General features: G+C 45.5%; 3 protein-coding genes across 3 annotated transcripts; 1 reads left to right on the top strand and 2 right to left on the bottom strand.

The window, feature by feature from the left end:
• The first annotated feature begins 2554 nt into the window (after window positions 1-2554).
• Window positions 2555-8954, top strand: LOC109735123 (probable NAD kinase 2, chloroplastic). The gene is made up of 8 exons (XM_020294331.4): window positions 2555-3168; window positions 3468-5348; window positions 6044-6165; window positions 6260-6401; window positions 6488-6709; window positions 7175-7249; window positions 8153-8254; window positions 8435-8954. The coding sequence occupies exons 1-8, from the start codon at window positions 2992-2994 to the stop codon at window positions 8636-8638; spliced, it is 2925 nt and encodes a 974-aa protein (XP_020149920.1). The 5' UTR covers window positions 2555-2991; the 3' UTR covers window positions 8639-8954.
• Window positions 8955-13184: 4230 nt separating this feature from the next.
• Window positions 13185-14192, bottom strand: LOC141021667 (uncharacterized). Its single transcript, XM_073497519.1, has 2 exons — window positions 13751-14192; window positions 13185-13576 (listed from the first exon to the last, which is right to left on the bottom strand). The coding sequence occupies exons 1-2, from the start codon at window positions 14190-14192 to the stop codon at window positions 13185-13187; spliced, it is 834 nt and encodes a 277-aa protein (XP_073353620.1).
• Window positions 14193-18489: 4297 nt separating this feature from the next.
• Window positions 18490-20418, bottom strand: LOC109735112 (1-aminocyclopropane-1-carboxylate oxidase). Its single transcript, XM_020294322.4, has 4 exons — window positions 20123-20418; window positions 19796-20034; window positions 19380-19722; window positions 18490-19180 (listed from the first exon to the last, which is right to left on the bottom strand). The coding sequence occupies exons 1-4, from the start codon at window positions 20222-20224 to the stop codon at window positions 18914-18916; spliced, it is 951 nt and encodes a 316-aa protein (XP_020149911.1). The 5' UTR covers window positions 20225-20418; the 3' UTR covers window positions 18490-18913.
• Between the last annotated feature and the right edge of the window lie 230 nt (window positions 20419-20648).

The raw sequence follows: 20648 nt of genomic DNA on the forward strand, positions 1-20648 counted from the left end.
TTGATCACGAAGCTGAGCTCAGAAGACACCAAGCAGTTCTCCTCTTCCATTCAATCTTGGCTTATCGTTTTCTAGGGTGTGTGGCTGGTCCTTGGCGCCTTGTATCATGCCGTGTCTTTTCTTTCTTCCTTTGTTGTATGCGTTTTGATGTTGTGCTATTCTTGGTTGCTGTAAGGGCTTCATTAATTTAAAGTCGGGCGGTAGCCTTTTCTCTAACATTAATTGTGTTAGGAGGTTAGGCGTGTTGTAAACCTTCTTTATCTCTTCCATATTTTCCCCTCTCCTTGTAACCCATGCAGTGTGCACTCCAGCGATATGCCCTTGTACATTAACACGAAATCGTCGCCTCTAACGAGGTAAGACGTTCCACCTATTTCTGCACCTGCCGAAAAACACATAATTTCCTAAAAATGTAGGATTGGATTTTTTTGAAGTCCCAACACCTGTTTTTGTTTGATAGTGTCTCAGTCACTTTTGTGAAGGTTTAATCACTTCGGTTAACTCTTGGAAACTTGTGAAGTTTCAAACATTTTTATTTCGTTTTTTGTCATGTATTTCCTTTTTTGGTTTCATTTGTTTTAGCTTCTCTGTTTCGTATTTGTTGGAATTGTATTTTGAGCGGTATAGCACAAAAGCTGCCTGAAACTCTCAAAGAATTTAGTCAATGTAACCTAGAGTTCCTAGAAAACCCATTATCATCATCTTTTTTCAGAGTACGCCTAGGCGTACCATAGCTTTATAGAAGGCAGAAATTTGATTACAAAAACACTACCACTAGTTGTGAACAACGAGCGTAGCACGAACACCACACCCCGACAAGTCTGAAGACATCCACGACACGACCAAACAAAAACTACAAAGCAAAAGAGCTTGTCCTAACCGAGAACAACATCACGTCTCGATCAACACCAGACACCTCCAAAGACTACCAGTTTCCAAGGAACTTCGCTTGTCGATGCACCATCCACCCTGAATGCCTAAGAGGAGGTGGCAAGTGAATGACAGGACTTGATCAGATCCGAGAAAGACACTGTCTTGGACGCACTGGCAATGGCCGTACGTAGGGCTGTCAAGGATAAAAAAAGGACCACGGTGAATACCGGAGAGAAATGAGGAACCAAGCTGTGCCTCCAAACACAATGCTCTCAACAGAGGAGCGACGTCGAGGATGCCGCCATCGTGCTGATCCAACTGAATCGAGGCTTTCGCTTGAAGGCAATCACCAACCCCAACCGAGCGAGAAGAATGTCGAATCCACCTTGGTGATGCCTCCAAGGAGGGGTATGCCACCCATGGGTGCCATCGCCGTCGGCCCGGCCAAAGCCGAGCAAGATTTTCATCTGAGCATCGCACATCTCCACACCACAAAAGAATTGGCAAGCACCATCCATGTGGCCTCACACCGCCGCCACCGCAGCTCCACGCCATCGTAGCCGCTAGCCGAGGACCGCCGACAGACCGCACATCAGAGAGAAACGTGACCCAACCAACATCTCCAACCTAGCCGAAGAACAACAGCCACCGACAACTCCAGCAAGGCCCAGGACCGCCCACGACGACCGTCACCCACACCAAGGGACAACCTTGCGAGGGCCCAGCACCTCTCAACAGACAACTCCCACGCCGACATCATCCGGAGAGCACCGCCGCAAGCTACACAGCCCAGGAGGTAGCCGGGCACTCGCTACTCGCCAGGAACTCCATCCTGGCCGAGCCATCACAGTGCCACCACCGACCTGGTCAGTAGCTCGCGTCGTCGCCTCTAAACAACACCGCCGCGCACGCCCACGCCGCCACACCGCTGCCTGCACTCGCCATGACCACCGCCCCACCATGACTCCCGTCGTGCACCACCGCACACCACGCCTCACCAGCACCAACCGCCTGCACCACCGCGGTGCCCAACATCCATGGAGGCCCGGCGTCACCATGCCTATGGCAGCAGGAACCGAATTAGTATGGGGGCAAGACCACAGGTCGCCATAGCCACAGGCTGCATCACCGGACGAGGCACACACCTCCACCGCAGCCACCACACTGAACCGTCACCGGACCTTGCCAGCACCACATCGCCAAGGAAATCCGTCGGAGGAGCACCCACGCCATGGCCACGGAGGAGGGGGCGCGCCGGGAGAGTCCCTCTCGCCACCGGCACTGCTCGGACTTTGCCCAACAGCGGCCAACGGCAGCGGTGAGGTGGAGGAGAGAGACGAGGGGAGGCAGGCGGTGCAAAAATAGTCCCCCCCCCCCCTCCTGTGTCACCTCAAAGAAGGATGTGAGGGTCATGGGTCCCCATTACCATCATCATTATTACCCTAAAATCTAAGATGATATGCCGGCTCAGTCTGTCGGAGGTGCTCATAGGGGTAGGGTGTGCGTGTGTGTGTTTACAGGGATGAATGTATGCACGTTTATATGAGTGCTTGCGTCTGTACTGTGTTAAAAAAAATCCATAAAGGCACACATAATTTTGTTCACCCTTTTTCTTTTCCTCCCATCAGCAAAACTTGTACAAAAATCCATAAAACCCAAACCACACAATGTGGTCCACGATATCCTCCCGAAACAGAACCTCATCCTTTCAGCAAACCTCCAAGAATGTCGATCTCGGAGAAAAGAGACTCCTCTGATCACCCCAAGACCAAACTTTCTTTCTCTGCCCGTTTCCCCTTCCCATCACATTTCTGCAATTTCTCCACATATTTTTGCGTGCGTGTGCGCGCTCCATTTGGGATCGGCGACGGCAATCCGCCCACAGCCACCCACAATGGCGGCGGCGTGACCAACCTGCCGCGGAGAGTTTTGCCAGTTCGCCTACCCTCTTGTTTTCCCTACCGGTAGTTCGGATTCTTCTCCTCCCTCCCTCAGAGGCCGCAGTTTTTACTCCACCCCCTCACCTGTGGATGCCATCGAGAGGCACGCCGAGACCACGGGCGGCCTCGACAGCGACGCGCTTCCTCCCGCTCCGCTCGTCCTCGTCGCGCGCGCGTGATGCTCGCCGTCTGCGCGCGGCACGGGCCCGCCAAGCTCCCGCTCCCGCCGCTCGCGGGCGAACGTGTCGCCTGGGTCGCCGCCGGCCGGTGGTGGTGCTGGCGCCCCGCGGCGGCGCGCCGTGGCGTCGCCGCGCGGGCCTCGTCCTTCAGTTCCCGGATCGGGCTCGATTCCCAGGTTAGTTACCGTTCTCGAGCATTCCGTCGAACAGTTCGTGGAAGCGATCTTAGCGGCTTCTAGTTCTTGAACCTTCGATATGCAGATTGTACCCCATTTATGGGATGTATGGCTGATGGCGCATGCTCTCTGTGTTGTATGGTTCTAGCCTGTATATGGTTTCTGTGGACATTTGATCGAACACTTGGCTTGAAGCTAGAAATGAAGTGGAAACTTTGTTGCTTGCTTGATTGCATCCATAGCTCCAGATGATATTTTAGTGTGGCTTGGTAACTGATGGGGCACATTCTTTGCTGCAGAATTCTCACACAAGGGACTTATCCCAGCTGTTGTGGGTGGGTCCAGTGCCCGGCGACATTGCAGAGATTGAGGCATACTGCCGCATATTCCGTGCCGCAGAGCAGCTCCAAAATGCTGTCATGTCGGCGCTCTGTGATCCGGAGACAGGCGAGTGCCCTGTGCGGTATGATGTGCCATCCGAGGACCTGCCAGTGCTCGAGGACAAGGTTGCTGCTGTGCTTGGCTGCATGCTGGCATTGCTGAACCGGGGTAGGACAGAGGTGCTTGCAGGGCGGTCAGGTGTCGCGAGCGCGTTCCAAGGATCTGAGTACAGCACGATGGATAGGATTCCGCCGCTGGCCCTGTTCCGTGGTGATATGAAGCGGTGTTGTGAGAGCATGCAGGTTGCACTTGCTAGCTACCTTGTACCGAGTGAGCCCCGAGGATTGGATATCTGGATGAGGCTGCAAAGGTTGAAGAATGCCTGCTATGATGCGGGTTTCGCAAGGGTTGATGGTCATCCCTGTCCAACATTGTTTGCAAATTGGTTTCCGGTGTACTTCTCAACTGTGCCAGATGATTCGGAGACAGATGAGTTGGAGGTTGCATTTTGGAGGGGAGGGCAAGTCAGTGAGGAGGGTTTGGTGTGGTTATTGGCTAAGGGATTCCGAACTATTGTTGATCTCCGGGAGGAAGATGTTAAGGATGATTTATATCTTTCAGCAGTTGGCAAAGCTGTCTCATCCGGAAAGATAGAGGTGGTCAACATGCCAGTTGAGATTGGGACCTCTCCCTCAGCTGAACAGGTTCAGCAATTTGCGGCGCTTGTGTCTGATGGGACGAAGAAGCCCATTTATCTTCATAGCAAGGAAGGGATTAATAGGACGTCTGCAATGGTCTCCAGATGGAAGCAGTATGCCACTCGTGCAGAGAGACTGGCCACCAAAAAGCGTTCACCAATTGTGAATGGTAAGGCGCTCAAGAATGATCCGACAAATGGCCCAGGTTCCTCGTCAAATGGTAGTGAAAATGGTGCAGTAGTGAAGTCTGATAGAACCGTGGATGCTGGGGAAGCACGTGATATAGACATAGAAATTACAAGTAATAATCTGGAAGTTACTAATTCCCTTCCCAATGGTCAAAGCACTGAACAAGGTGAACTGCATGACAGCAGGACAGAACTTCTTTCAGATTTTAAACTGGAGACTAGTCCCCTTAAGGCACAGTTTCCTACTTGCAATGTTTTCTCTAGAAAGGAGATGACCAAATTTTTTAGAAGCAAAAGAGTTTATCCAAAATCTGTTCTGAACTCTCGAAGACGATCGAGTAGCTTGATGATCTCAAGGAGAAAACAAAATCTCAGAGCTGAACATAATGAGGCCATTGATTGTGAAGCATCAGACATGATGGTTTTGAAAAACGCAAATGGGACATTATTTGACAATGATTATATATTATCGGTTTCTTCAGGTATCACTAATGGAAAACCCTCGAACAATGGAACCTCCACTTCTTTTGAAGAAAAGGGAAGTGCAGCTTCACTCCTGACTATTGATCCTAGAACGTCTAATGCCAGCAATCCCAATGGGAATGCTCAGCTTGGATCACAGAAACCATCTGAAAAGAATGGTGGTCCTTATCTTGAGAGATACTCATCAGATACAATCGATGGAAGTATTTGTGCCACAACTGGTGTTGTCAGAGTTCAGTCAAGAAGAAAAGCTGAGATGTTTCTAGTACGTACAGATGGATTCTCTTGTACTAGAGAAAAAGTAACAGAATCATCTTTAGCTTTTACTCATCCTAGCACCCAGCAACAGATGCTTATGTGGAAATCTCCTCCAAAGACCATCTTACTGTTGAAGAAATTAGGTGATGAGCTCATGGAAGAGGCTAAAGAGGTGGATTCACAATTTCCATTTTTTAGTACATATCTATTTATTGCATATCATTCATATATCAATACATATTTTCTTTTTTTGTATTTGGTAGCAAAATGTACTCTACTATCTTAAAGAATAAATTTCCGTCATGCAAATTATGTATTCGATAAAATTATAAATATAGTGCTAGTTTTGTGTTCAGAAACTTACCTTACTTCATAGATTTGTAGTAAGATGTGGAACTACACAGAATTAATTGCGAGATTTTTAGTATTGTTGTATCAAAGAGAGCATTAGTTAAGTCAGCTACTATAGTTTGAATTTCTTCTTTAAAGTTTAAGTTCTTGAAAGGTTTTGTCTGATTGATGAGGGTTTGCTTTAAAATTCAAAACAGCCATATCTCTTTTGTGTGAGGTGGATTGACTTGTAGATCTCACTTCATGGTAGGGATAATCATTCATGTGTGCCAACCAGTCTGTATCATGTAGCTAACGTATCTGTTACACATTTCCCAGTTTTGTAGCTCGTGCAGTCCATGCTCTTTGGTACATGTCTTCGTAAGTGTCAAAGTTTGTCTAAGACTTAGTTATCTACTCCAACTATCCAAGCTGTTTGATAGTCACTTAGGATATACATTTCATGTACTTCTACCTAATTTTATTTCTTATTTGGCAACATACACATCATTTGATATCCTGTATACTACTTTTCAGGTTGCTTCGTTTCTTTATCATCAAGAAAAGATGAATGTTCTTGTGGAGCCTGATGTTCATGATATATTTGCGAGGATTCCTGGTTATGGTTTTGTGCAAACCTTCTATACTCAAGATACCAGGTATAAGTGAAACATATGTAAGTTTGATGAGCGATATAACTGCATATTAATTTCTGCATTACTATTTACTAATATCATTTTTTCCAAAAATCAGCGACCTTCATGAGAGAGTTGATTTTGTCACATGCTTGGGAGGTGATGGGGTCATATTGCACGCATCAAACTTATTTAGGACTTCTGTACCACCTGTTGTCTCGTTCAATCTTGGATCTCTTGGATTTCTGACTTCACATAATGTATGTTTCAGACTCCATTCTAAGATAATTTTATCCTATGACTTTCTTTTGTCAAGTCTAAGCATGTAACATTTCCTTCACTTCAGTTTGAAGGTTTCAGGCAAGATATGAGAGCTGTCATCCATGGGAACAATACGCTTGGAGTTTATATAACCCTTAGAATGCGTCTACGCTGTGTAATCTTTCGAAATGGAAAAGCAATGCCCGGGAAAGTGTTTGATGTGCTAAATGAAGTCGTTGTTGATCGGGGTTCTAATCCATATCTCTCAAAAATTGAATGCTATGAGCATAACCACCTTATCACTAAGGTAAGATCTGTATAAAGCCTTAGAAACTAGATGTCTCTATTTGTGCCTTTTTCCTTGGTAACTATGCATCATTGCCCTTTGTCTATATTTCTCTCTGGAATTTTTCGGCTACGCAAAGTTCACAATGGCAAATATTGAATTAACTCAATTTTCATGGGTGCACCTCCAAATTCTGTATTATGCTAGAAAAGTTTAGCCAGTTGTCACTTATGTTTCAAAATTTCTCCAAACTGAACTGTCCTTCATTGTTTCATACTTTTATCACTTGGTGCCCTGAAAGAAACGGTTATTGCAGTATAATCATCACATATTAGTGTTGCTGAGTCTACTTGCTACTCTTGATCTTGTAGTCCTGGAGATTATATTACTGTTTGATGCTTGTATTTACTTAGATGTTCAGGATTGTTGTACTACTATGTATCCACTGTAACTTCAACTACTTTGAATTAATGGGAATATATATAGGTTCAAGGAGATGGTGTGATAGTAGCAACACCAACTGGCAGCACAGCATACTCTACTGCAGCAGGGGGTTCAATGGTAGGTTAATTTTTGCAAGTTATATTACTAGGAAGAACTGAGCAAAAGCATTGACTTGAATTGTGTCATGGCATGTAAACAAAAGCACTTTCCAGATTCACATAATGCATGTTTCTTGTGTTATATTTTCACTCCACGTGACATGTTATTTCTCAGTTATGCAGCATATGGATATAATTTTTACATTTAAGACAGATTTTTGGTTATATAAATAAAACTTCCATCTGTCATGCATCATGTACCTGTTCAACGAAACCAGGCCAATGAACATCTGGAAAGCTCTTTGTCCTTGATTTCCACTGCAGAATTGTTTAGTGGTTCCTTTTGACAAGCTTAAACTACAAATGCTTTTCACAAGCTATACTAGCGCATTCATTTTGTAATACACACCATCTACTTCAATCATAATACAAAGTTTTCCTCTGTTGCCTGTGAGCAAGATTCAATCTACCTGCTGCAGTTAAGATCTTGTATTTTAAAACTTGGGGGCAACGCATACCTCAAGGCTGAATAACGGAAGTGATGCTATGGCCTGTTTGTCTGCTTTGCTGGTCTAGTGCTTCGTTCAAATGCACTATGTCACCTGTACATTTGTGTTTTGAGCACCACAATCACACTACTTGTGTTTAGCAACCTTTTCATTCTTGCCAGTCAACTGTTCCTTTTCCCATGTGTACTACTCCCTGCGTTCCTAAATGTTTGTCTTTTTAGAGATTTCAAATGGACTACCACATACGGATGTATATAGACATATTTTAGAGTGTAGATTCACTCATTTTGCTCTGTATGTAGTCACTTATTGAAATCTCTAGAAAGACAAATATTTAGGAATGGAGGGAGTACGATATATCAAGTGAAAAGAACAAGTTATTTACTGGGGTCATTGTGGTTTTTGCTGTCCAGGTGCATCCAAATGTCCCATGTATGCTGTTCACTCCAATCTGTCCGCACTCGCTGTCATTTAGACCTGTCATACTTCCTGACTCTGCACGGCTTGAATTGAAGGTACGGAAATCCTCCAATAGATGGATGGTGAAATGCCTAATATTGTCATGTAATCTTATGCCATTATCTCATCCTGATAAATTCTTGGCATTATTATGTCTCTAGAATATCCCCGGCCTTGTTACCCAACAATACCACGGCCTTGCTCTGCTGACCAATTGACTTTGTGATTTTTACCAGATCCCGGACGACGCGAGAAGCAATGCATGGGTGTCGTTCGACGGCAAAAGGCGGCAGCAGCTGTCGCGAGGAGACTCTGTTCATATATCCATGAGCGAGCACCCGCTGCCGACCGTCAACAAATCGGACCAAACCGGGGACTGGTTCCGCAGCTTGATCAGGTGCCTGAACTGGAACGAGAGGCTGGACCAGAAGGCGCTCTAGACCCTAGCATGTTCCTGTACATACATAGCTCTATACATAGATAACCTCCTTGTGTTAGAAGATAGATGATCTTTTTCTGTAGCATCTGTAACATCACAGGAGACGAGCAGACTTTTTGACCTGACAGTGACAGTGACAGCAGGTGATGGTAACACTGATAGTGTTTGTAATTATCTGCTTTGTAAATCAACAGTATAGCTCATTATCTCTGGGCCTAGCAGAAGATGACAGCCCACGCGAAGATGATAGCCCATTGTAATGAACCCCTCTATTTTTGCTCAAACATATATATCTAAGCTGATGGCTACTTTTTGTATTTCAACTTAGCATTACTCTGAAGATTTTTTTTCTTTTTTGTGGAAATGTGAAGATTTTATTTGAAGGATCAAGATATGTCACACATACCTCTAGTGATTTTACCATAGAGGTATCGGTTCAATCCATGTACATAAATCCTCTGAGATATTTTAAAAATGGCCTGAAACGGCCACAGTGCATAGACCAGAGTACAAGCGAGGGAGGGAGATGTGCATACTGTAGAAGTGCATGCTCTAGCCAATACAATAAAAAAAATCTATCTGGTTGAAAATACTAGGCAATACATTTATACGACTAGCGCGCCTAGACAGCCCAGCTAACACACGGCATGAGCACGGTGAGCATCCAGGAGACACACCGGCATCCTCCTGGAACATGCAATCACCGTTGTGGTGTTTCCATGAGTTCCAGTAGCATAATAGGGAAAACGTAGACTCCGTCTCTCCTAAAACATCATCCCTCCTGATTTAGAAATTCTAGCAAAACTGAGGTGAAAAAATGTACAAGAGAAGGACAACATGGACTTTTCATAGAGGAAGATTCAGAATCCTGATCTACAGTAGAAGTTAAGCATGGTGCTTTGGCTGTCGAAGCATTTGCTTCAAATCGTTATTGAAACAAGTTGGTGCTGCATCTTTACGTTGAGGTATGAGGCTAGACATCATACCTTTTACTCCCTCCGTTCCAAAATATTTGTCTTTTCAGAAATTTCAAATGGACTACCACATACGGATGTATATAGACATATTTTAGAGTGTGGATTCACTCATTTTGCTCCGTATGTAGTCATTTGTTGAAATCTCTAGAAAGATAAATATTTAGGAATGGAGGGAGTAGTCAATAACGATCAATCATTTTTCTTTTTCTTTTGAACTGAAGGACGGGTCTTTCTAGCTATGTCGTACTAGTAGTAGGTTCAATATTCCCGATTAGGCTACACTATTGTTTACTAGATAAAGGGTTATTGCTTTTGGTAGTACGTCACCGAAATTGCCCCTAAAGTTGTCAAATATTACCCATCGATGCCACCTATAAGTTTTTTTTGAGGTGTAACTAGGGTTTTATTCATCGATCAAAACTGACGGAATACAAATAATGTCTGGTGTGTTCCCTAGCCACACATGTCGGCCAATAGGAAGTGTCGAGGCTGCCTTTGCCAAGGCATGAGCCTCATAATTCGCCTCCCTATTCTCAAAACGAAAGCTAACTTTAACAAAGTCTAAAGTTCTAACTTTAATCTCATCAATAACACAAGCATAAGAAGATGATTGCGCAGCACCCTGGATGTCCGAGACGACTTGCAGGCAATCCGAAGCTATGATCACATGTGATAGAAGAAGATCTTGGGCAAGAGCTAGTGCCTCATTGCATGCTTGGGCCTCCAGACTTGCAGCCTCCACTAAGCCATCAAACATCACCGCCGATGCACCAATATAGCTGCCATCTTTGTCCCTGCAAATAACAACACATGCTCCCGTCTTCCCTGACCTGGAGACAGCGCCATCTACATTCATTTTCGCCACATCTTCTCCAGGCGGAATCCACTTCCGGCCTCTTGGCTTTGGCTCGCTAGCATGTGTACTGGAGTTACATTTTGACGCTATTTCAAGGTCCTGTAGGTACCTGTTAACAAAGCACATAGTAGATAATGGGCTCTGGAATTCATTATCATGGATCGCCCTTCTCCGTGCCCACCATATTGCCCACATGGTGATTAAAACTCTAGCAAGATCCTGCTGATTCATTGTTTCAAAAAGCCAGAATAGCCATAGCCGTGCGTCATCACTTCTGTTGGAAATCAAATGTTCCAGTGTTTCCTCATCACCCAGCGCCCACACGCACCGAGCCATCCCGCACTCAAACAAAGAGTGCCGCCATGAGTCATATTCCTCCTCGCATAAACCACAAACAGGGGGCGTGGCCATGTTGCGCTCATGGCGGACTGATCTAGTAGGCAGAGACATTTGTGCTAATCTCCAAACAAAAACCTTGACCTTTGATGGAACTTTTACTTTCCAGAGTTGAGACCAGGATCTGCTTTCCGCTGCAGTATTTGAGTGGCTCGGTCTATGCTCTAGCCAGTCCTCACGTTGGTGTTTGATTCCACTTATCATCCTATATGCTGATTTGACTGTGAATATTCCCCGACGGTCATAGTGCCATGCCCAAAAATCAGGCTGTACACGAGAGCTTAAAGGAATGTTAAGAATAACATCCACATCCGGCTGAACAAAGTGCTCAGACAGCACTTGTTTGTTCCACGATCTGGTCACTGCATCAATAAGTTCAGAGACTAACTGCGGCGGAGCTAAAGAAATAGGACAGATAGGTCTTAGCTTGAAGTCTCGCGGCAGCCAGTTGTCTTCCCAGATGCGTGTGTTAGCCCCCGATCCAATCCTTTTTATCAGGCCCATAACAAGCACATCTCTCCCCTCTACCAGTGAACGCCAAACCTGGGAAGGTCGAGCACCAAGGCCTGCAACCAAAATGTTGCTCTGAGGGTAATATCAAGCACGAAGAACACGCACACTCAAGGACTCCGGGTCTTGAAGTAATCGCTAGACTTGACGAGCAAGTAGAGCAAGGTTGAATAGCTCTATATCCCTGAATCCAATACCTCCCATATTCTTTGGTTTACACATAGTTTTCCAAGAAACCCATGCCGGTTTCCTTTAGCCACGCTTACTCCCCCACCAAAACTTCCGAATAAGGCTGTTTATATGTTCAGTTAATCCACGGCTCAGTTTGAAACATGACATTGAGTATGTCGGATGGATTGCGCAACTGATTTGATCAAGACTTCTTTCCCCCTGCTGATAAACATTTCTCCATCCACCCTTGAATATGTTTCCAAATTATGTCCTTCAGATATCTGAAACTTCCTTCCTTGTTCTTCCCTACATCCGTGGGCAGGCCTAAGTATTTCTCTGATAAGGATTCATTCTGAACATCCAATGCATTCTTTATCTCATTCCGTGTTGCCTCTGGCACACCTTTGCTAAAATAAATTGAGGATTTCTCCGTGTCAAACGCTGGCCTGACGCGTCACAGTACATCCTCAAAATGTCTTGGACTTGAGTTGCATTCTCCATATTAGCTTCAAAGAACAAAAGACTGTCGTCTGCAAAGAGCAAGTGCTTAATTTGCGGGGCCGTGTCTGCAACAGCTAACCCCCGTATCCCGCCGCCAAGATGTTTTAAAAGACATGAGAGACCCTCAGCTGCAAGTAAAAATAAGTACGGAGATATTGGATCCCCTTGCCTCATGCCCCTTGATGGCTTGAAATCATGCAGACTGCCTTCGTTAAACAAAACTGAAAATGTGACGGACGAAACACATCTCATAATAGTCTCTGTGAACCGTGGGCTAATACCCATCTTTAACATAACTGCCTTCAGATACGCCCATTCCAAGCGATCATACGCTTTCATCATGTCTAGCTTTAGAGCTACAAAATGATTATTCTTTACTCTCTTCGTTTTCATATAGTGCAAGCACTCGTAGGCTGTCAAAAAATTATCAGTGATTAGACGTCCAGGCACAAAGGTCGACTGCTCCTATAATGTGATCTATAAGATTGCGTCAAAGGTCTTAGCCAACAGGCTGAAGATCATTCTTCCTGAGGTAATTTCTGATCAGAAATTACCTCAAGGAGAATGATCTTCAGCCTGTTGGCTAAGACCTTTGACGGATCAGAAATTACCTCAGGGAGAATGATCTTCAGCCTGTTGGCTAAGACCTTTGACGCAATCTTATAGATCACGTTACAAAGACTTATAGGCCGAAATTGTCTTAGAATTTTTGGACTAGCGATCTTGGGAATGAGAACGATGAACGTGTGATTGATATCCTCCGGCGAGTCATCTCCATTGAGCAATCTGATAATCATGCTAGTAACCTCTTCACCACATAGGTCCCAATGTCTCTGAAAAAAATGTGCGGGAAAACCATCGGGACCCGGTGCTTTTGTTGGGAACATTTGAAAGAGAGCATCTTTTACCTCCTCTTTTGTGTATGGTGCATTAAGCTTTGCATTCATGTTTCCATCCACTCTGACAGGAATGTGAGACAAAACCTCCTCCAACCCAATACATCCTTCAGACCTGTACAAATCTTCATAGAACTGATTAGTCATTCCGGCCATCTCTTCAGCATCTGTAGTTACTGTCCCATCCGGTTTCTCAAGCTGAGCTATATTGTTTCTTGCTCGTCTAGCACTTGCCTTCTTCTAGAAGTACTGAGTATTGCTATCAGCTGCACATAGCCAATCAATACGCGACCGTTGTCGCATCATTATCTCTTCTCGGTATGAAATCTCGACAATCCTGTCCTGGACCCTCTTCTCCTCTTCGCCCGGCCCAACACGCGTCGGGTCGGCTCGCAAAACTACTAACTGATGAAGTAGTTTCCTCAGCTCTTCACGTACTGATCCAAACGTTGTTCGGCTCCAATGTTTAAGTGACGCTCCGACCGAAGACAACTTTGCAGCTAATTCTGCTATGTTGGTAGCTGGATGATTCTGCTCCCACTCACGTTTCAGGGTGCCCCCAAACCTATCATCTGTTTTCCAACAACACTCATACTGGAAAGGTTTCCTTAGTGCAATCCTCAGGTTGTTTGCTTCAAGTTCATTTAACAGTAAAATTGGGCTATGGTCAGATTTTGCTGCTGTGAGATGTTCTACTGAAGCAAAGGGAAACATTGTTGACCAGCTGGCGCTCGCCAAGGCTCGATCAAGCCGTACTCTGCAAAATTCACCTCCCACCACTCTCTTCTCAAAGGTTCAGTCCAAACCTTTGTATCCGAGATCAGCTAGTTCGCATACATCGACCGCTTCTCTAAAGCCTTCCATCTGTGCACTGTCCCTCTCATTAGGACCCATCTGCTCTTCTTGTCGGAGTATCTCATTAAAGTCCCCGATGCATAGCCATGGCAGGGTACTCTCTCCTCGTAAGAACTTCATCGTGTCCCACGTCTTGTACCTCAAGCTCCTGTTGGCCGCACCATAGAAACATGACAAGCGACAAGGGTCTTTGCCCGGCTCCTTCACCACCGAATCAATGTGATACTGAGAATAGGATTTTATTTCAAGATCAACATTATTCTTCCAGAACACACATAGACCTCCACTTCTACCTGCACTATCTACTCCAAAACGACCAGTAAAACCTAAACTACCTGCCAAACATTCCACCCTATACTTCGCTAACTGCGTTTCCATAATGCAAAGCACCATCGGCGCACACGCCTCCACTAAATCGCGGAGCTCTTTGATCGTTGCAGGATCACCAATCCCGCGACAGTTCCAGCATAGAGTTCTCATTGGGCTCGGCGGCCCTCCCCGGAGGAGGCCGCCTGAACACTTATGGCCATATCCTCACCATGTAACACACCATCTTGCCTTCTTATCTTCATTATCTGGACTTTCCCCGGAGTATTATTTACCCCCGGTAATGTGTCATCTCCATTGTTTTCCAGCATTAGGACTGTTCCGGCTACTCTTCCTTCTAAGTTTCGAAGCACTTGGCCTCTGATATTGACTGACCCGTTAGCTGAGACCAGCCTTTTGCGCGCCCCCATGTTCTCATGCGATCTCGCGTCTTGTTGGGAATAGTCCACATTAGTATTTTGCCGGTCATAATCCTCCCCATCTCTTATTTCTCCTTCACGACCTCCCCTCCCTTGTCTACCACCTCTACCTCCTCTTCCTCCATATCTACCTCCTCTACCTCGACCCTCCATGTTTGCCCTTCCTCCTGCCTGATATGTTGGCTGCTCCGAGCCCCACAGAAGCCACTCTCCCCACTCGCAGGTACGTGGGTCATGAATTCCATCCCCGCACTCCTCAACTGTGTGTCCCATCAAACCACAAAAATAGCAGAAGTCCGGCAGCCTGTCATAATAGACAGGATACCTCCTCATCTCCTTGAGGGTTATCGGTACAAACCTAACCAGAGGTGTACTCACATCTACAAAAACTCCGATTCTCAAAGTACTCGCTGGATTGATCTTGCCTTCATTAACAATGACTGTAAAAGGTGGTTCGCCAACCTTGGCAGCAACTTTCTCAGCAAGCTCTCTCTTGGCTGTCAATCCATCTGGTAGCCCCTTAACTCTCGCCCACAAAGGCACTTTGTTCAGCTTGTACTCCGAAACGTCGGTGAAACCGTCATACTCCTGGATTATCACCAGAGCATAACGGAAGATCCACGAACCCCCATCCATAATCCGCTTCCAATCTCCCAGGCAATGGCACTGGAACAGGAACATGTTAGGGCCTTTTACATTGAAGGTGACGCCTTGAGCCGCCGCCCACGCGTTCCTCATTTGCTTCAGCAGGGCTGCATGCCTGAAAGGCTTGGTGGTATACACTCAAAACAACCCTAGCCACCGAACTCCACCAATCAACTCATCAACTTTGCCAGACAGATCTAGTTCATCCTCCTCCTCTCCATGGAGTTTCATCCCAGCAAATTTGTCCTCCAGATCCGGCACCGGCCCGTAATAATCCCACTCCTCCTCATCCTCTACTCCCACCTCTGCCTCCCTGCTTCCATTACCTACTTCCTCCTCCGCCTTTGAATCTACCCCCATACTCTCTACCCTAGCCTGATCCTTCTCCGCAAGTTCAGGTTTATCGCTCCTCGCATCCTTCTCGCTTCCTTCTCCGCCCCCGCTCACCGGTGGAGGCAAACTCGCCATGCAAGCGCTTCCTTCAGGTCGCGCCTTAGTGGGGACTCCCCGCCGTCGGTAACACCGGCCGACGAGGGAGGTTTGACGTAGACTCCGTGCGTAGCCGCCGGAGGATAGGTGGAACCCTAGATCGCCTCTAGGGAAAAAAAACTCCGCCGCTTCAGTTATCCTCCATGTGTGTTCACACACGGGAATCCTATCCTGCGCCGGCCTATGTAGTAGCACCTTCTATACTGCGATCTGTGCGTTGCGAGAAGACACATAGCGCTTGTTTGGGCCGGCCCATATCAGGGCCGCCTGTTTTTCAAATTTTATTTCTTAATTTAATTTTATTTTTTCGTCTTCGTTTTTTCCTATTTAAATAATTTGGGACTTCAAAAAAAGCTCCAAAAGTTTAAAAAATATAAATTATGAAGTAAAATGTTAAATAATTCATAAATGTTTGTGGATTTACAAAAATGCTCATGATTTTAAATAGATGTTCGTAATTTTGATATTGAAAACAAATGTTCGGAAAATAAAAAAAAAGTTCATGATTTTTTTAAACGTCCGTATATTAAAAATGTTAATGAAATTGAATTTTTTTTGCCAATTAAAAAAAGGTTCATGAATTGTAAAATATGGTTAAAATTCAAAAACTGTTTGTGACTTACAAAATAGTTTATTAATTCATAAAACATTCAGGGATTGAAAAAATGATTATACATTTCAAAAAATATTCGTTAAATCAAAAAAATGTTTTTTCAAAAATTGTTCCACCAATTTCCAAAAAAAGTCCCTTCATTCTAGAAATGTTCGCCTATATATGAAAAATGATTTAAAAAATTATCACAATTTTATAAAAATGTTTGCAAATAATATAAAATGTTCATGAATTCAATTTTTCCATGATTTTAGAAAATGTTTGAAAATCTGTAAAATGTTCACGAATTTAAAAAATGCTGCCCTGGAAAAAGACATAGTGCGCCTGTTTGGGCTGACTGATGTCTTGGTGGCCTGTTTTTCAAATTATTTAATACTTTTTGTTTTTCATCTTTGTCTTCGTTTTTTCTACTTTAAATAATTGGGACTGCAAAAAGTTTCGAAAATTACAAAAATATGAATTTAAATAAAATATTCAATAATTCATAAATGTTGGTGTATTTAGAAAATGTTTGGGATTTTTTAAAAAATAGTCACATATTCAATAAATGTTTATTGATTCATAAATTGTTTGCGGATTGAAAAATGATAATGCGTTTAAAAGAATGTTTGTTAAATGAAATAAATGTTAGTGAATTTAAAAAATTGTTCCACCAATTTCCGCAAAAAATGTTCGTCGATTCTAGAAACGTTCGCCTATTCATGAAAAATGTTTTAGAAAATGTTTACAGTTTTAGAAAAATGTTTGCAAATAGTATAAAATGTTCATGAATTTTATTTTTTTCATGATTTTAGAAAATATTCAAAAATCTGTTAACGTTCATGAATTTGAAAAATGTTCACGATTTCAGATATGTTCACGAGTTTAAACAAATATTCATGATTTCCAAAAATTGTTCAAGTTTTTCAAAAAAATGAGAGTGATAGTGTATCTCGGTGATGCAGCAAAGTGTGGTCATGGCCATTGGAGATTATAATTTTTTCCCGTTGCAACGCACTGGCCGTTTTGCTAGTAGTAAGAGCATCTAGAGTTGGGCGCCCAAACCGACCTCAAACGCCCGGGCGGCCCCCCTGGTCACTGACCGGTCACGATTTTTCGACCCAGGCGACCCCCTCAAACGGGCCTCAAGCGCCCGGGCTAACCGGCACCTCTCATATCCAACCCAAATATGAGGCGAATATGCGGGCGCCCGGGCACGCCCGTCACGTCGGGCTGACGACAGGGTCCCATGCGGAAACGCCAGAAACCCGGCGGTCTGAAACTCGTCTCCTCCATCGCACCTCCTCCATCGCACCAATGTCACCGCATGGCACCGCTTCGGCGGGCCGCGTAGTGCCTTGCCTGGTTATTTAAGTCAACCGACGGCATCGAAACCCTACCATCCACATTTTCCTCCGCATGTCCGCCATTGCCGCCACTTTCCACTCCCCCCGCTTGCCTAGTAGCCATGCCCCCAAGCCGCCGGGTGAGGAGCCAGCCATTTCTAACGCTGGAGCGCCGGCTCGAGCTCCTTGCGCAGATCCGGGCAAGGCGCGAAGCCCGGATCGCCGCGGGGCTACCTCCGGATGCAGTGGATCCGGAGGAGGAGTTGGAGGAGGAGGAGGAGAAGGAGGGGGAGGTTAAATTTTTTAGGCATTGGCATAGATATTCCTCCAGTTCTTCGAGATAAACAAGATGCAGTTCCCTAGAATTGGAGATTCACTCTAAAGGCAGATTTAAAGTGTCTCAAGATCTAGTTGAAGGATAAATATTCAGATGAATTTCAGCAATGGTTTGATATAAAATTTTAGTGACATGATGGTGTTCCCAAAAAACTGGAGTTGGTTAAGTCCTTAAACTGTTCTTTGTAGGACTCTTTTTTTAGTTTTCTGCTCTTTCCTCCCCACTTTTTAACATACTGATTATATATGAGAAAATTGCCGTAGAACAATTGTTCTACCATGTTTGGCTTGAAAAAAAACCCCCAGCAGATCAGTGATCTACCAGTGCTCAAGTTAGCTCACAAAAGAAAAGGAAAAATAGTGCTCCAGTGGAGTGCAGTAGATTTGTCAATCTTCAGGCACTAATTGTTCCATTAGTTTTTATATAAATACTTCTCACAATATAGTTTTTGTCAGTCAAATATAATTTACTATACTATACTCTTAAAATTCATGAAAGTAGTACCGCTTCGGGCAACATATATTGGTCCAGACTCCAGACTGAAACTTAACACTGCATCGTAAGCAATCCATCAATATATATTCCATTCACAGGACCTTTCCACAGTCCTCACAGCTCCCACTAATGTACATTTACAAACCACACGGACAAACCTCACACCCAAACAGAAGAAAAGATTTGAAACGCATAGAGAGATGCCATTCCAAGCTACAAATCACTTCGGCATCACCTGACGACAGCACATTCTGACAGTCTCATATGCCACCATATATTTGCATGTATGGCTGTGGGACTGCCGAACGGCACCGATACATCTGTACTTTAGCAACCTATTTATTGTACCAATCCGTATTGTAATTGCACACTTAACCGAGTATAACTTAATTAAGAGAGCAAGTGGAGGAAGAAGCAGCTGAAGCTTTGCAGGTGCAGCCATTTTGGCTGCTGGCTCAGGCTGATCAGTCCACCGTAGTTTTGATCGCCGCCGCTGCTGCGAACCTGGGCTCCTTGTCCTGGAACTTCTGCTTGATGTACACCTCCATGTAGTCCCCGAACGAGAAGCTCGGGTAGTCGCCGCCCGTGCCGGAGTCGGCGGCGGCCGGGATCGCCGGCGCGATGGTGGCAGCGCGCGCCGGGTTGTAGAAGGAGGCAATGGAGCGACGGTTGCCGTCGCGGGTGGCCAGGACGCGGTGCCACGCGCTCTTGTACCGGCCATTGCTCATCACCTGTGATCAAGTTGATTGCAGTAAGTAATTTGAAGATATCACTCTCGATTCAGAACCTAAATTTTTTTTGTGCTGTTTTGTTGGGTTGACTGCTTATTTCTTTATGAGCTTCTCCAGATCACAAAGCAAGATGAACAATTAACGTGAGCTCCACAAGTCCACCAAGACCAGCATGATAGTACAATACTACTCAACATACCTCGATCTGGTCGCCGGTGTTGATGACGATGGCGTTCTCCACGGGCTGGACGTCGGCCCAGCGGCCATCGCGGCCGAGCACCTGCAGCCCGCCCACGCGGTCGTCCTGGAAGAGCAGGATGAGGCCGCCGGCGTCGGTGTGGGCGCGCAGCCCGTCCACCATCTCCGGGCGCGGGCACGGCGGGTAGTGGCTCACCTTGGTGCCGTAGAAGGGCTTAAAGTCGCCGTCCTTGGAGAAGACCTTGGTGATTTGCCCTTCCGCCAGCCCCAGAAGCTCCTCCATGACGCCCAGCAGCTTCTCCGCCAGCTTCTTCAGCTCCGTCCTGTACTCCATCATCGTCTCCCTGCAGAGTGCGAAGACGATCAACAAACGCCACCAACAAAAACTGGATATCTGATCATCTGTCCCTCACTTACTTGAAGGTTGGAGGGATGGAGGGCCATGGCAGGTCGTCGTGGAGGGTGAAGACATCCTCCCAATCCATGCCTTCGACCTTCCTTGGGGCGAGGCCCTCGCCTTCCCGCTCCACCAGGGCCGCCAGGGCCTTGACCGCGGGGTTGGACCCGTTGAACCCCTCCTCGCGCAGCTTGTAGCAGTCGCTGCACACCTTCTTCACCCTCTCCAGCAGCTCGTCAGGGATGCCAGTGTTCACCAGCTGCATCACAGGATCCTCTCATCAGTATCATGGAACATTGGCATCCATTGTTGAACCTTTGAATAGCTATCTATATGCGTATGCTTACCTGGAAGAACCCCCACTGCTCGAACCCGGCGGCGATCTCCGCCAGGGCAGCCGCCCTCTCGTCGCCATCAAGCCTGGAGAAGTCGATGACAGGGATCGCCATTGCACGTCTCGGGTGTGTCGATTAGGTAGGTAGCTACCAACAATGACTCTGGAACTTGGAAGGTGGAAGAAGAAGAAGAAGAAGGGAGATGGTGTCGAAGCTGTGAGGCCAAGCCCCCTTTTATAACTGCACCAAGTTAGGTGTCAAAGGTTAGTTTTTTCACCACAATATATTCTTCTGTGTGGGAACCCCAATTAAGGGGGGTTTGAATTGGTTTGCAAGGCAGAGGCATCGTATCATTCTGGCCGGTGTTTACTTTTGTTCTTGCAATGCGGGTTATTTTCTAATACAGTACTAGTATTATGTGATCGGTGATCGATGGCGAGTTTGGGTTCTTGGGATTAAAGAAATGTGTTGCAGGGTCAATGTAGGGGGAGAGTCAGATGATGGGTCGTTCATCATGTCTCCACTCTGCAGCTGCAGC

Source organism: Aegilops tauschii, chromosome 4 (assembly GCF_002575655.3).
Source record: "Aegilops tauschii subsp. strangulata cultivar AL8/78 chromosome 4, Aet v6.0, whole genome shotgun sequence".
NCBI classification, from domain to species: domain Eukaryota; kingdom Viridiplantae; phylum Streptophyta; class Magnoliopsida; order Poales; family Poaceae; genus Aegilops; species Aegilops tauschii.

What these genes read in the sequence shown, in the direction of transcription:
- LOC141021667 (XM_073497519.1), bottom strand. Translation starts at nt 14,192, where the DNA reads ATGGTGCTTTGCATTATGGAAACGCAGTTAGCGAAGTATAGGGTGGAA. An exon ending in AGCTGATCTCGGATACAAAG is followed by an intron (nt 13,577 to 13,750) that starts GTTTGGACTGAA and finishes ATGAACTTGAAG; the next exon opens with CAAACAACCTGAGGATTGCA.
- LOC109735123 (XM_020294331.4), top strand. Translation starts at nt 2,992, where the DNA reads ATGCTCGCCGTCTGCGCGCGGCACGGGCCCGCCAAGCTCCCGCTCCCG. An exon ending in TTCTATACTCAAGATACCAG is followed by an intron (nt 6,166 to 6,259) that starts GTATAAGTGAAA and finishes TCCAAAAATCAG; the next exon opens with CGACCTTCATGAGAGAGTTG. An exon ending in ATAACCACCTTATCACTAAG is followed by an intron (nt 6,710 to 7,174) that starts GTAAGATCTGTA and finishes GAATATATATAG; the next exon opens with GTTCAAGGAGATGGTGTGAT.
- LOC109735112 (XM_020294322.4), bottom strand. Translation starts at nt 20,224, where the DNA reads ATGGCGATCCCTGTCATCGACTTCTCCAGGCTTGATGGCGACGAGAGG. An exon ending in TCCATCCCTCCAACCTTCAA is followed by an intron (nt 19,723 to 19,795) that starts GTAAGTGAGGGA and finishes CGCACTCTGCAG; the next exon opens with GGAGACGATGATGGAGTACA. An exon ending in ACACCGGCGACCAGATCGAG is followed by an intron (nt 19,181 to 19,379) that starts GTATGTTGAGTA and finishes ACTTGATCACAG; the next exon opens with GTGATGAGCAATGGCCGGTA.